Source organism: Tupaia chinensis, unplaced genomic scaffold, assembly GCF_000334495.1.
Source record: "Tupaia chinensis unplaced genomic scaffold, TupChi_1.0 Scaffold000270_1, whole genome shotgun sequence".
NCBI classification, from domain to species: domain Eukaryota; kingdom Metazoa; phylum Chordata; class Mammalia; order Scandentia; family Tupaiidae; genus Tupaia; species Tupaia belangeri.
In genome coordinates, this window is record NW_006159750.1 from 4,482,780 (window position 1) to 4,498,380 (window position 15,601).

Genomic DNA, 15,601 nt, shown 5'->3' on the forward strand with positions numbered 1-15,601 from the left:
AACCACGGTTGACTACATGAGAGTCCAGCGACATAGCTATTATGCTAACTGCTGGTCCCTATACACCTCATTTTTTTTATACTCTTATCCCAGTAAAACATTTCTACTTTTTTTTAACCTCAACAATACTCACTTTTCTTTCCTCTCAATAAAATACAAGCTGTTTAAAAGAAAATACATTACACTGGTCCCTGACAAGGATGCATTGTCTAACCTGGGAGGCTCTGGTTGGGAAGTTCTTCTAATGCCCATGGCTCTCCTTCTTGCTCCAACTTCAAGATCACTGCAGGTTTGGCAATGCAGTGTCCTGTTAATGAAAAGCAGTGTGGAATTTTGACAAATCATTCATGTAAACTATTTGAAGAGTAACAACAGTTCAGCTTTATCAACTGTGAAATAGAAGGGTGGATTTAGGTATTTTGTTAAAGAACAGTGGCACTCACATTAACCACAGAATGAAATTTCACTTCTAAATAGCAATAAGCATTACAAAAGTATTGTCCATTTACTATAAAAGGAGAAAGTAATTACTTTAGGGAGTTGTATGGGAGTTCCACTAACCCAAAAACACCAGGTTGCTGTAGGTCTCCAGCATCACATCCTTGTATAGAATCCTCTGAGCATCTTCCAGGCCCTGCCACTCCTCCCAGGTAAAGTCTACAGTGACATCCTCAAATGACATTAACTCCTGTAAAAAAAATACATTTAACCTTATCAGCCCTAGGAAAGAGAACCATAATATGAAAAATTTACTTTCTCTGTATGTTTGTATCTCTGTATATTTGTGAACTCTTTGCAAAGGGAGAAAAAATGAAGTAAAAACATTCTAGCTCTATGCTAATTTATTCACTGCTAAAAATATTACAAGTATTTTCGTATAGATCTCCAAATGTTTTTGTTGCTAGGGATGAAAGCATAATAAATATTCTGCTATGTCAAGATACTTTTGATCTCATACAATCAAGTAAGTATTAAATACATTTCTGGAGTAATGTGTTAGATTAACTAACTTCACACAAGTTTATGGTAATGAGTCTAATAAAAAATAAAAAGAAGTTTTTTTCTTTTTCTGTATTATTAAATTGTGCTTTGAATCAAAGACAATAAGAACATCTAAGTAAATATTCTTATGAAAATGCACCTAAAGCATTCTTCTCATGAAAACGGATAGTATATTCCTAATACTAATAAAAGTAGAAACAGTACATCTAGGTTAATTATTCCTGGTCTGTGATAAAAGACAAAGGTAGTAAAGGTGTTCTTCCACAATAACTAAGCCATATATGTGAGGTACTAGCCAACTGAAATCAAAAAGAGACACTAAAAATTATATGGGGGCAGAGGGACTGGCAGGCAGTGTGGGGGTTAAGGGGCTGGAATACCACATATCTGACCATGGTTGGAGTTCTGGAGATGGACCTGGTGGCTGGCTTGATGCAACCTCTAGCCCACTGCCTGGTGAGAGCATGTGCCCTATAGCAAATAAAATAATAATAATAATAATAACTAAAATTAAATATATAGAGAGAAAGGGTAAGAGAGAGAGAGAGTGTGCACACGGTAGGAGGTGCATGGAGGTTAAGGTAGCTAAATACCAAATCTCTGACTGTGCAGTTTGAGTCCCAGACTTGGAGGCTTAAAAATCACACCCGGCTCATGTGCATGCATACCAAAAATCCTGAGAGGAGAGCAAAGGATAAGGGATTGCAGTGTAGCCATCACTCCACTTGGGGAAAGATTTTCACTTTTGTTCTCTCTCCTTCTGGTGACTGCATGCACCCTATTTTAAAAACTTTTTTAAAAAGAGTAAAAAGAATCAGAGACTATACCATATTAAAAAGATTTATTTACCAAGAAGATATAAAAATTATAAATCTTTATGCATTCAACATCAGAAACAAAGACTGCTAGATATGAACAGACTGATTGTGACACACTAATTCGTATGAACCCTACTGTCACCCCTGGAGATATCATTTAGACAATAAATAAATAAATAAATAGACACAAAAGATAAATGATACCACAAACCAAATCAACTAGCCAACAGTTATAGGACATTCTGCCAAAACATCAAAACACATTTTTCTCAGTGACACATGGAATATTTTTGAAGACTGACCACATAATAGATCACAAAACACATATACTAACTAATTAATATGGATGTAAATATATGTTAATTATATATATTTTCACATATAGATGAAATTAAACTTGAACAAAAGAGCTTTCAAAACTTCATGAATACATGAAAATTACATAATTTACCCCTGAACAACTTAAACACTACTGAATAAGTTAAAAATAAAATTAAAATTTCTTGAAACAAATAATAATAAAATCACAACTCTCCAGATACTTTTAGACACATCAAAGCACTCCTAAGAGAAAAGTCTATAGCCATTATCACTCACATACACACACACACACATTAAAAAAGAGAGAAATAACCTAATAACTTATCCCAGCAAACTGAAAAAGTGGGAACAAGACAGCTCAAAAGTATTAATAGTAGAAGAAACAAAATAATAAAAGTTAGAGCATACATAAATAAAACATAGAATAAAAGAACAACTGAGGGCTAACCAGGTGGTATAGTGGTTAAGGCAGCTGGATCCTCCATGACCGAATGCACGATTTGAGTCCTGGAACTGGCATTCACTGGATGCATATGTGTGCATGCCCTAAATTCCAAGAGGAGAATAAAGAAGATACTGAGATTTGACCACCCCACAGGAAGAGTGATTTCTCACTCCCCCCCACACACTCCTGTCTCTCTCCAAAAAGTGCACACACCCTATAGCAAAAATCTCTCTTAAAAAAAAAGAAAGAAAGAAAAGAGCATTTTAAGAGACAAATTTTATCCCATACTGGTATTTGATAATCCAGTGGTAGATTGAAGCAGATCTAGGGATGAGGTAAACTGAATAACAAGATTCTGAAGCATTTATTTTCTAAAAGGAAGGAAATTACCCTTTTTCGGAATGATTTCGTGAATATTACTGTCTCCCAATTTAATTCTTGAAACAACTTCCTGATGTAAGTATTACCCATATTTTTGAGTGAGGACATTGAGATCAGAGGTTAAGAAATAATTTGCCCAGGGGCCAGGGTTCACTCGTTCATTCAGTACATGTTGATTGTCTCTCGCATGCTGACATTTACCACTATAACTAAGGCCAGCCCCTGCTCCATGGGGATTCACTGTTTATATGGGGGATGGCCACACAGCATATGATGTTAGGGACATCCCACAGAGCTGATAGGAGGGGTCCCTAACCACTGTTCCTTGAAAGCCAGGGCTTTAACTGAGTGGATGACATTGAACCAACTTTTAAAGGATTAATAGGAATTTACTGAGTATGGGAGATGTGCAGAGATGTTCCATAAAAAAATCGTTTGCACAAGTTTATGACATTGTTATAAAGCATGGAATAGTACTATTTATGGAATAGCAAGGAAATAGTGTTGTTAGTTTGGGGGTCACTTGCACATATTACCATAACATTTAAATAATTCCATCTCTTCAATATTTGATCTGTGTTAAGCGATTTCTGATAAGGAACATAAAAACATTTTCAGTGCAAAAAGAGTAATAGAACAAAAATTGGCATATGATAGACACTTGGTGATTACTTATCATTGAGACAGAGTTGTCTAGGGAGACAAGAGAGCTACCAAAGCCTGGCTAAGAGTTTAGATTCTAACTTTGCTGTAACATTAATCTCTATGGTTGATGAATTTTCTCTGTAATGCTAACTTCCCCCCACTATCAGAGCAGTTAGTACAGAAGGTCAGGGTTCTCTCCAGGCGTTTTGAGACAGAAGAAAAAGGGGTACCAAATGGAAGGACTGCTACCATTGTGGCTATGGAGTCAGGTGGGACGGGGCTAGTGGAGCCTGAGAGAGACCAACAGAGAGGACAAAGGGAGAGGCCAAAAGCTGGAAGTTCTGAAGGGCTAGAAAACAGGTAGGTCATTGAGGTGGATGGAAAGAGACACCTATGAAAAGAAAAACAAAGGAGCTAAGAATTTAGACATGCAGACATAAGTGGGCCAATGATTAATGACTATGACAGTAGACTTCATTCTTTGTAAGTGCATTTCCTTTATGTATTAGTTTTTTCCATGAAATATTTTTTCTAATGTGATTTCTTTTTTTTCTTTATTATTATTATTATTTATACATTCAACCACTATACATCATCTAGATTGTAAAGAGACTTTACCCAGCATGATATACACCTCAGTTCAGCCCAGTTGAGAATACTATACACATCTTTATCAACAGATGATAAACCATATCTATGTCCCACAAATGACTTACCTATTTTTCTCCCCAGATTTCCTTTCCTACACTCTTCCCCTCCCACAGTCTCCTTCCACAGTCTCTAGTGTCCATAACAATTTTTAATGCTTTTATGTCCTCCAGACTTTCAGACTCTACCATAGAGTGCAGACAGTCCATATATTTTAAGTGGAGACATACAATGTCTCTCTTTCATAGCCTGAATTGCTTCAGTAGGCAATAAATCTCCCATATTCATCCACTTTCTATCAAATTCCAGGGCCTTGTTGTTTTTTGTCTGAATAGTATTGCATAGAGTATATGTGCCATACTTTTTCAATCCATTCATCTGTTTGTGGACATCTGGGTTGGTTCCAGATATAGCTGTTGGTAACTGAAGAAGAGGATCTACACTAGACTGAGGAGGGCCTTGTTTGCCATTCTAAGATGTCCAAGTTTTATCCTGAAGGAGCTATTGCAGGGCTTTTAACCAGAACGCGGCATGTTCAGAGGCCCATTTCACAAAGATCACAGCAATAGCATCCAGAAGTAGAGGTCAGCAGACTAGCCAGGAGACTCACAGTCATCCCAGAGAAAGGTACAAAATCCAAAATTCAAGTAGTTAGCGGAAGGGGAGGAGTAGGGATGGATAGATAAACTATTGACAGAATCTGATGGATTTGGACATTGATTGGATATGGGGAGATGTGAGTAGGGAGGAGATGAGGTGGGGGGAGCTATATTCAGGGTTCTAGTTTTAGTGAATGACATCACAAAGATACAGGCTATGAGAAGAAAATGGGTTTGGGCAAAGAGAGCTAAGTTGGGGGGTGGGTGTTGAGTTTGATGCACTGACAGGACATGCTTGAACTTGTCCCAGTAGGATATATATAAGAACCTGAATAGCCTAGGGATTCCACTGAGATAATAATGGGTCATCAGGGGACCAGCAATGGCCTAATGGCTATGTCACTGGACTCCCATGTAGTTGACTGCAGTTCGAGTCCTGGACCCGATGGCTTAAACTCACATCAGGCACGTGTGCATGCATGCCCAAGATCCCAAGAGGAGAATGGAGAAGGGATTGTGGCATGGCCTTCCCCCCCAGGGGGGCGATTTCTCACTTTCTGTCTCTCTCTGTCCTTTTGGCAAGTGCACATGCCCTATAGCAAAAACCTCTCCCAAAAAATAAAAAAATAATGGGTCATCAGGAAAAAGTCATGACGTTATTTTTTCTCTGCAAAAAGTAGTAGGAATTTAAGAATTGCCTTTAAGTGGGTCAGCTTTCTCATTCCATTAGCCATGTGCCTATTTTCTCTCAGGTCACCAAGGGGTAGTTTAGGGGAAGAAACAGATTTTCCTCTGGAATATCAAGCTTTGACGTTGGGAATGTGTTATAATAAAAATGCCTGTGTGTAAAAGACAGACATTGCTAGAACTCCAGCTTGCCCCTCCTGGCGTCACAGCTTCCACATGGAACAACACAGAACCAGCACCTGCTCCTCGAGAATCCAGTCCATAGAGCAAAAGCTGAATAACCAGAGCTCTTTGTAGATTCTCGAGGTGACAGGTGAACTGCTTACAGAGAAGGTAAAGGATAAAAGCATGGACAGCCTTTAAGAAGTCAGTGGAGTCAGCAAGGAAGCTCGGCTCTGAAGCAAGAGGCATTAGTTGTCCTCTCATCGTCACATAGAAAGGGGTTTGGTGCTTCCTTACTCAGCTCAGAGCTTCCTCCCTGCCTGCTCTAAGTTGACAGTTGAAACACCACCCCCTCACTGATCTGTGCTAGGCACACATTGACTGGATCCTGTGCCCTTCCTGGACTTCCCTTTTTGCTGTGCGAAAATCCTTTTCCCCCCATAAAACTTAAGTTTTGAAAAACTGCTTACACTTTATTGTTGATTTTTATTATTTTCCACCCTCAAAGGGCAAGCACTACCAGGCAGCTTGCCAAGGCTGTACACTGACTGAACAACCAATCTCTAAGAGTATTTCCAACTTTCAAGCTCACCCATATTTCCAATTCTGCAGGCCTCCCTCTACATCAATGTCTATACCAATTGCTGGTGAATCTGAGTCTCTAGAAAAAGATAGAAAAGGCGGAGAGACTCTCAAAGTGCATCTTGGAATAGCAGGTATGAATGTATAGTTTGCTGAGTTTTTAACTTGTGAGAATCAGTACTGTCTCATGTCCTAAAATATTCCCGAAGCCCTTCCAGACTTCACGATGTTTGGGTATATGACCAAAAATGGAACAGTTGAGTGTCAGTTTTAATTATGCAACTCTTGGTTAATCCAGTGCTTTTATTTTGTGTAAAGTGTTGTTCTCTGACAAATTAAAACCTTGGTGTTTCACCCTCTCCCCTCACCCATTTCTGTATCTACTCCCCACAGATAACAACAGGAAAATAGATTTGTCCCTGCTCCACATGCCCAGCAACTACCAGTCACCTCTCAGGTGTTGCTTCTCTCCCCAGAATCACTCTCCCTCCATCCGTGCTTCTCAAGCCTTTCCTAAATCTCAGAATCACCTGGAGGGCTTGTTAAAATGCAGATTGCCAGCAGTCAGTTTTTGACTCGGTAGCCTGAAATTTTGCATCACTAGAGAGTTCCCAGGTGACACTGAGGTTGCTGGCCCCTGGATCACACCTGGAGACCCACTTCTCCAGGCAGTCCAGCAATAGTCAGAACCTGCTCTAGGAGATAAAAACAGGGTAGAGAGAATGTCAAGCTGATTGGAGAAAAAGCATTTGGGAGCATCTTTCTGTCTCCCATTTATTTGAGCAAGATGTATTGTTGGAAGGAATGGAAGCAAAGGTGAAGGGATATGATTAACATTTCCATATGCAAAGGTACAGTTTCTTACAGGTAATGGTGACTGTAAAATTTCCTGTTTTAGCATTAGTCAATCTTTCAGGTGTTTTAGCCTTTCCATTAGCTCCTTCCTGTCAGTGTTTAAATATTCTGCATTCTTTCCCATATTGAAAAAAGATTGAAAAACAAAAATTTATTGGCCCTTACATTCTTCTTCTCGCCTACTGTCCCATAGGATCTAGCAGGCTAGCTTTGCAATCTCAGTTTCTCTCACACACGCCTTTTCTCTTTCAAAAAAAAAAAGAGATCATCAAGAGATGATACATATATATCACACACTTTATATAGCCTATCTTCTTAGAAAGACTGCTCTCCATTCATTTTTTTTGTTGGGGGCGGGGAGAGTTTTCTGCTATAGGGTGCGTGTGCTTGCCAGAAAGACAGAGAGAGACAGAAAGTGAGAAATTACCCCCCAGTGGGGGTGGCCACTCCCCAGTCCCTTCTCTCCAGCACACACGCACACGCGCCTGGCGTGAGTTTAAGCCACTGGGTCCAAACTCGAACTGCGGTTGACTACATGGGAGCCCAGTGACATAGCCATTACACTAACTGCTGGTCCCTCCATTTATTCTTAAATACATTTGCAATCTGGCTTTTATCTTCTGCCTTGTCTTGATGATGTCTTCAGTTACATGATTGTCAAATTCCCAATGCATTTTTTTCCCATCTACCTTGGCCACTTGGTTCTCGAGGCTCTCTCTTCCCCTGGATCCTATCTCTTTGACAGTCTCTGAATAGCATGCTGATGGGTTCTCCATCTGCCCCCAACTTCCTCTTAGAGACGGTTCTTCAGGTTTAGTCCCTGTGCTCGCTTGCCTGGGCAGTGATATCTGTACTCTTGGGTTTAACTGTCACATAAATGTAAATGTGATAGGTAAATTTGAGCTACATATAAATTCACAAATTTGTGTTGCCTCTGGGCCTTCGCTCTCGTAAATAATTTCTAAACGCGTTTTGGAAAGGCCCACTTCATGCCACCATGTTCCATCGAAATCCGTCTATCTATCTTTCTCCCCAACCAGACTCCAAATTCCTCATGATCAGATCCTGTCTTTGTACACCCAGCATAATGCCAGAACACAGCAGAGATTCAATGACTGCTGAATGGGCGTCCTCGGGGGGGCTCCGATCTCATGTATTCCTATCTCCGTAACTCCTCCTCTTGTATTTTGTATCTTGGTTATCCTGACACAGACTTCTACTTAGTAATTGAGTCCCGTGGCTTCTACCTATTGACTATCTTTCACTGTAGTCTGGATTGTAGGAAAACCTTCAGTCCTTCACCCCTTGATCATCCTGCTGCCAAAAGCAATCTTCCCAGAATGTAGATCAGGTCATGTCATACCTTTGCCTAAAGCCACTGAATTGTTTTCTTTCTTTTTTTCTTTTCTTTTTTTTTTTTTTTGGAGAGATTTTCACTGTAGGGCGCGTGCACTCGCCAGACAGACAGAGAGAGACATAGAGACAGAAAGCAAGAAATCACCCCCCAGGGGGATGGTCACGCCGCAATCCCCTCTCCTCCATTCTCCTCTCGGGATCTTGGGCACGCACGCACACGCGCCCGGCGTGAGTTTTAAGCCACCGAGTCCAGGACATGAACCGCGGTCGACTATGTGGGAGTCCAGCGACATAGCCATTACGCTAACTGCTGGTTCCCTGAATTGTTTTCTTTAAACTCATAGAAGGTCTTCCACAGTAGGCATCTAGTCCTCCCTCTAGCCTCTTCCCTTCAGTCATCTCCACCACTTCCCTATTTGCAACCTTACCAAACTGTTTGCTTCTCTATGAGCAAGGCAAGTCCTTCCCTCTGTCTTTCCTCCTCACCCAGCTGGCAAAAAAAAATTAAACTCCCAGGGTTGACCTCCCCCATGCGTCTTTGCCCCAGTACAGGCAGTGTTAGATGAACTGTACTTTGGAGCTCTGAGTAGCTCTGTGTTGGTGCTTGTATTTTAGTACTTGCCACATTGTATTATATCTATTTGCTTCTACCTCTGAACTCTAAGCATGTATTTTTCTATTTATGTTATATCCCTATACCTTGTACAGTATGGAGCACCTGACTTGGTAAGAGTCTAATAAAATGTTTTGAATGAATAAATTTTGAAAACCAGGGATAAATGGATGAGTTAAAATCTGACCCAAGAGACCGGCAGATGGCATAATGGTTACATCACTGGACTCCCACGTAGTCGACTGCGATCTAAGGCCTGGACCCGGTGGCTTTAAACTCACACCGGGCACATGTGCATGCGTGCCCAAAATCCCAAGAGGAGAATGGAGAAGGAACTGTGGTGTGGCCATCCCCTCTGGGGGGGGTGATTTCTCACTTTCTGTCTCTGTTTGGCAAGCACACGTGCCCTATAGCAAAAAATCTCTCTAAAAAAAAGAAAAAGAAAATCTGACCCAAACCCAAGAGTAAAGGATTAGCTTGTATTTATTTTCAGTATGAACCAACTCTTTGAATTCCTATTTTGTTGGAGCCAACCTTTGGGTTTAGGACTCCAATAGAGACGCTTGAGGCACTTACAGTCTGTCCAAGAATGAGAAACCTCTGTAGAAGGGCCAAGTCACTCCACTAGCATTTGTTTGGCAGCATTCATTGGTCTAACTGCGTTCAATAGCATTTATAGAACAGCTTTATAATAGCTGTATTACTCAATTACTTCCTTCTGCTTCTAAGTTAAAAACAGTTTTAGTGTCCAAATATCTCACCCTAATGAGAACGGTCACAGTTCTGTATCCTGTGGAAGGAGCTTGGCTCTGGAAATCAGTAATTGCCATCTGGAAGATGTGCAGGATCAGGGAACTACTAGATGGCTTTGACTCCGCCTTTTTGTGCATGTACTTTGAAACCGAACACAGTCATTAATTCCTTACGACTCTTACGCTAAGTGCTACCACACGGCTCGTGCTGTGATGATTTAAACCAGAGACACTGCCCAGATTATAGCCTAGCACTAGCAATGCTAACATTAGATAAAGGGCTCTTCAGTTCACTGCTGTGATGGTTTTTTAAAGAAGAGAGTTCCTCTAACACTTGCCGATTTTGTGAGAATTGATAAGAGTACACTTGACTTACATTTACTAGAGAAATGCTGAAGACAAAAACTGTGATAGCTTTAAAATAAGGTGCCATTAAATATTATGAAAATTACTATAATTCTGCAGTGAAATAAGATATTTAAGTACTTCTGCATTTATTTTAATATGCTTCTTTCTATTATCCTGATTTTAAAGAGACCTCTATTACTTTTAACTTATTTTCCTTGCTAATGAACTTAGCAGTTTATAAGGTATGCAGATCAGAATATACATTGACCGTGAACTTGTTGGCAGTAATACTAACATGTCTGCGTAATGATTTATTGCAGATCTTTCAGCAAAGAGTGCCTCTGTTCCAGATGAACTTGGTGCCTGTGGACATTCTAGAACATCAAGCTATGCAAGCCAGCAGTCAAAAGTATCAGGTAGTTTTGTGGCAGCCACAGTCGCACAGGCAGTAGGGCACGGCTGCATGATGCTAGAGCCATATGGGAGGCCTGGGTTTAGACCTCAGGTTGAACAGGTGGGATGAGCCCTAGCACATCCATGATGTTGACTAGATGGGAAGACTAGACATGGATTGTGGCATGGCAAAACCGTGTCTCAAGAATGCCCCTCTCCCTCTCTCATTCTTTCTCTCATGAAATAAATAAAATAAACTTAAAAAAAAAAAAAAAAAGGCCTAGCCACAGTGGTATGTCTCTGCAGTGCTGGGGGCCATGTGGAAGACTGAGTTTCAGTTCTCAGGTCAACCTGTATATACCAGGCACATGCATGCACGCCCATAACCCTGGCTGGCTGGGAAGGCTCGGGGGAGGATCATGGTGTGGAATGCTATTGGAGGAGCCTGCCTGACTTGCTCGCTCTTTCTCCTCCCCTTTCTCCCACCCCGTGCCCTGTCTCTCATGAAAGAAACTTTAGAAGGGGGAAAAAGTATCACATAGAAGCTAACAATGAGGTTGGATTCCTTATTGTTCTGAAGGGAATTGGACCTGCTGTGGTGAGGGAAAGAAACATTAGATTGCAATGTGGTTGACATTAGTATTATATCCAAAGTAATTTTCTCTGACAGGCTATAGCACATGTCATTCCCGGTCATCTAGTTTCTCTGAGCTCTGCCACAGGAGAAATACCTCAGTGGGAAGTACATCGACAGGAATTGAAAGTATTCTAGAGCCATGTGATGAAATTGAGCAAAAAATAGCCGAACCAAATCTTGATGCAACTGATAAAGAAGATACAGCCTCAGAAAAACTGAACAGGTACCCTTTTAGATTAAAGGATAAATTTAAAGAAACCTCCTCTGTTTTCATAACAGAACTAATAAAAAGGAGGGAAAATCCTTAATTCTTTTCAAAGATGCCCAGTGAAACAAGATTCTGTAGAATCTCAGCTGAAACGAGTGGATGATACCAGAGTGGATGCAGATGATATTGTGGAGAAAATATTACAAAGTCAAGACTTCAGCCTGGATTCCAGTGCGGAAGGTGTGTAGGTACCTGTTATGGTGATTTCTGTCATCCAGGGTTGTGGTCGAATCATGATACTGCTTCATGTTTATAAATGAAAATTCATGTCCTTAAAAATCTCAAGATAACGTTATGGCTTGTTTATTTTTGAGAATGAATATTGAATTAAAAGAAAAACTAACTTTGGTTGAAGAGATCAATTTTAAAGAAAGCTTTTGCTGTATCTTTTCTTTCTCGTCATGTCTACCACATCCCTATGCCTTATTGTAGGATAGGTATCCACATCTGCCATCACAGTGTCTCTAGTCTCTGTTCCAGGTTGGAGGGTTGGAGTGACAGTCCTGAAACAGTAGTGAATGAGAGTTCTTCATCCCCTCCTTAGCATTTTCACTAAAACTGAAAATGTATATATGCTACCAGTTTGAAAGGTGTAATTACTCATGCTGGTGTGAATAGAGAACATTTAATAATGGGCTTGGTTTTATTACGTAAACTAGTTATTAAGAGAAATAATTGGGACCAGCAGTTGGCATAATGGCTCTGTTGCTGGACTCCCATGTAGTTGAACACAGTACAAGTCCCCGACCCAGTGGCTTAAACTCACACCGGGTGCATGTGCATGTGTGCCGAATTCCCCAGAGGAGAATAGAGAAGGGATTGTGGCATGGCCAGCCTCCCTGGGGGGTGATTTCTCACCTTCTGTCTCTCTGTCTCTCTCTTTCTGGCAAGTACATGCACTCTATAGCAAAAACCTCTCCAAAAAAAGAGAAATAATTAAATCTTACTTGTGGAAATTTGTAGGAAGATTTATGTCCATGACTCAGCTAAAAAAGAAAGAGTTTTAGGATGAGAAATAGCTGTTAGGCTATCTTTTAAATTTCTTGTTTTAAAATGTAATATTTTTAAGTTTCTTATCTTTAATAAAATGAAATGTAAATGAATATTATCTGACAATAGTCTAATAACTGTACATATAACAAACATTTAAAATGTGTGTTGCAGAAGAAGGACTGAGGTTATTTGTGGGTCCTGGGGGAAGTACAACCTTTGGCAGTCATCATCTCCCAAACAGGTATGTAGTCTAAAGAGTGTCTTAGTAAAATGTAGACTGGGGACCAGCAGGTATCATGATGGTTACGGTGCTGGACTCCCATATGGTCAACCATGGTTTGAGTCCCAGATCTGATGGCTTGAAAATCATGCCAGGCACATGTGCATGTATGCCCAGAATCCCAGGAAGAGAATGGAAGAGAAGGGATGGGCAGCATGGCATCCCCGCTGAGGGGTGATTTCTCACTTTCCCTCTTACTGTCTCTCTCTGTCTTTCTGGAAAGAGCATACACCCTATGGCAAAAACCTTAAGATTTAAAAAAAAAAAAAAAAAGTAGACTTTTTTTTAAAATGTTCATAAGTAGGGGATGAAGGCTGCAAAATTTTTATTAGACTAGGGCTAGAAAACACACATAGTTACAGAGAAAAGTTAAAGTTCTTAGTGGAGCTCTCAGTTTTTCTTCTGGGTACATTTGGTATTATATTTATAAGTTAGTTCGTCCATTTCTTTAACTGTATTTTAAGATTATTAATAACGGGCCAATAGAGCACTGGGCAAGTTGCAATATAAGATATAGGACACTAAGGGCCAGCTGGTGATGCAGTGGTAACACCATGCTGGCAGGAATGTCACACTCCGCGCTGTTGCCATGCCCTGCACTGTTGCCACGCTCTGCACTAAGGCTACGCTCTGCACTAAGGCCATGCCCTGCACTGATGCCACACTCTGCACTAAGGCCATGCTCTGTGCTGTTGCCATGCTGGGCACTAAGGCCACACTCTGCACTAAGGCCACGCTCTGCACTAAGGCCATGCTCTGCGCTATTGCTACGCTCTGTGCTGTTGCCACACTCTGCGATGTTGGACCCACATGGACCAGCCTCCTTGTGGATGCCATGTGTGTGCCCATGAAGTGGCCATGGCCTCAGATGGCTGAGACTGGGATGAAGACCCTGTTGGGAATGTCATACTCTCTCTCAGAAGAAACAAACGTGTACAGACAAACAAAAAAAGAGTTCTCAGTTTGGGGCCAGCAGTTGGTGTGGTGGTTGGGCCACTAGATTCCCACATAGGCCAGTCACTATTCAAGTCCCTGAAGATCCCACCAGCACATGTGTGTGCAGGCCCAAGATCCCAAGAAGAGAATGGAGGAGAAGGGATTTTGCCATGACCATTGCCCTTGAGGGGTGAGTTCTCACTCTCCTCAACCTCCTGTGGCAAGGGCACATGCCCTACGGCAAAAGCCTAAAAAAAAATAAAAGAGAGAGAGCAAAGCAAAATTGCAAAATTACATTTCCAGCCATTAGTCATGTGTCATGAGCAGCTCCACAGCCACTCAGCATTGTGAGCTGATGCTAACCTTTCTTGTACTCTCTCTTTTCCTACCCCATTGGAGTCAGACTTGCAGACTAAGAAAAGTCCTGAAAACCAAGTATCCTTCCATTAGTCATTCAGATTCAGGTGAAGAAAAGTGACCTGCCAAGCTCACCACTCTGATTCTCACTTTGATTCTCAGCAGCAAATAGTGAGCAGGGATGCTGAGGACCTTTCGGGAATGTGATGGCTCCCTTGCTTCCCCACAGGCTGGTCCCTGCCATTCAGTGTGCCCTGATGCTCACTGTTTCCATGTGATACGCAGGTAGAGTCCCTGCACATTTGTGCAGTAAGCCACAGTCGCAGGGGAGGGAACCCCCTGGCCATGACAGTTATTTTATTCTCTCATGTTCAAAACCTAGAAGAATTTTTCATTAATTTCTCCTACCCATACTCATTCTAATGTGTCCCTCCTGTGTGTCTAGCACATTGCAAAGTCCAAAGGATACAAGAACAGAATCTAAAAACAAATACATCAACAACGAACTATAATCAGATATGACAGATAGGTAGGTAAGAGAAGGACATACATGGGAACCAGCAGTTAGCATAATGGCTATGTTGCTGGACTCCCACGTAGTCGACCGCGGTTCGCGTCCTGGACCCAGTGGCTTAAAACTCATGCCGGGCGCGTGTGCGTGTGTGCCCAAGATCCCGAGAGGAGAATAGTGGAGAAGGGGGGTGATTTCTCGCTTTCTGTCTCTATGTCTCTCTCTGTCTGTCTGGCGAGCGCATGCGCTATAGCAAAAACCTCTCCAAAAAAAAATTTAAAAAAAGAGAAGGACATACATAAAGATGCCGTGGGGAGTATTTCCGGAGACGTTTATAGAGGATGTTACACAATAAATTTTCATTGGCTTATCTATTAATTAAATTCAGTAACTATTTATTGGGCCAATTTCTGGGTAGAAATACAAGAAGGAAAGGCCCTCAGCTTAGGGTCTAGCACATGGAGTTTGTACCTGGGGCCAAGTTGGCTGAGTGCCTGTTACTGTAAAGAAAGTTCCACCTATTTGTTTAGTTTATATACTGCCTACAGCTGCTTTGAGACTACAGTAGCAGAGTGAAATAGTGTAGCAAAGACCATGTGGCCCACAAAGCCTAAAATATTTACTATCTAACCCTTTCCAGCAGGTGAGGTAGACAAACTAAAAATTGTAACCATACGGGGATAAGTACAAGAGAACAGAGGTGAAATCTCAGACAGAAAAAAAGTCCCAAGAGAGTTGATGCTTGAAGAGAGTCTTTTTTTTTTAAGTTTTACTTATTTATTTCTTCCATGAGCAAGAGAGACAGAATTATTATTAAATAGACCCCCAATAGAGTCTCCACACCCCCAGCTTCAGCTAGCACCAGCCATAGGTATATGTGTGCCTGGTGTGTTGGAGAAGGTCTCGACACAAGCCAGAAACCTTCCCATGTGTGTCAGCCTTGAGGAGTGTTACATTACTACTGCACCACAGTCCAGCTCCAAAAGAGAGTTCTTAATAAAAGATAAGTGAG

General features: G+C 41.3%; 1 protein-coding gene across 1 annotated transcript in view; it reads left to right on the plus strand.

Annotated features, from left to right (window-relative positions):
• Positions 1-15,601, plus strand: part of EEIG2 (EEIG family member 2) — an 84,937-nt gene that overhangs the window by 65,605 nt on the left and 3,731 nt on the right. Inside the window, exons 6-10 of the mRNA XM_006149499.3 lie at positions 6,321-6,424; positions 10,535-10,630; positions 11,278-11,467; positions 11,565-11,692; positions 12,677-12,746. Coding sequence (XP_006149561.1) covers positions 6,321-6,424; positions 10,535-10,630; positions 11,278-11,467; positions 11,565-11,692; positions 12,677-12,746 — 588 coding nt within the window. The remainder of the gene's footprint in view (positions 1-6,320; positions 6,425-10,534; positions 10,631-11,277; positions 11,468-11,564; positions 11,693-12,676; positions 12,747-15,601) is intronic.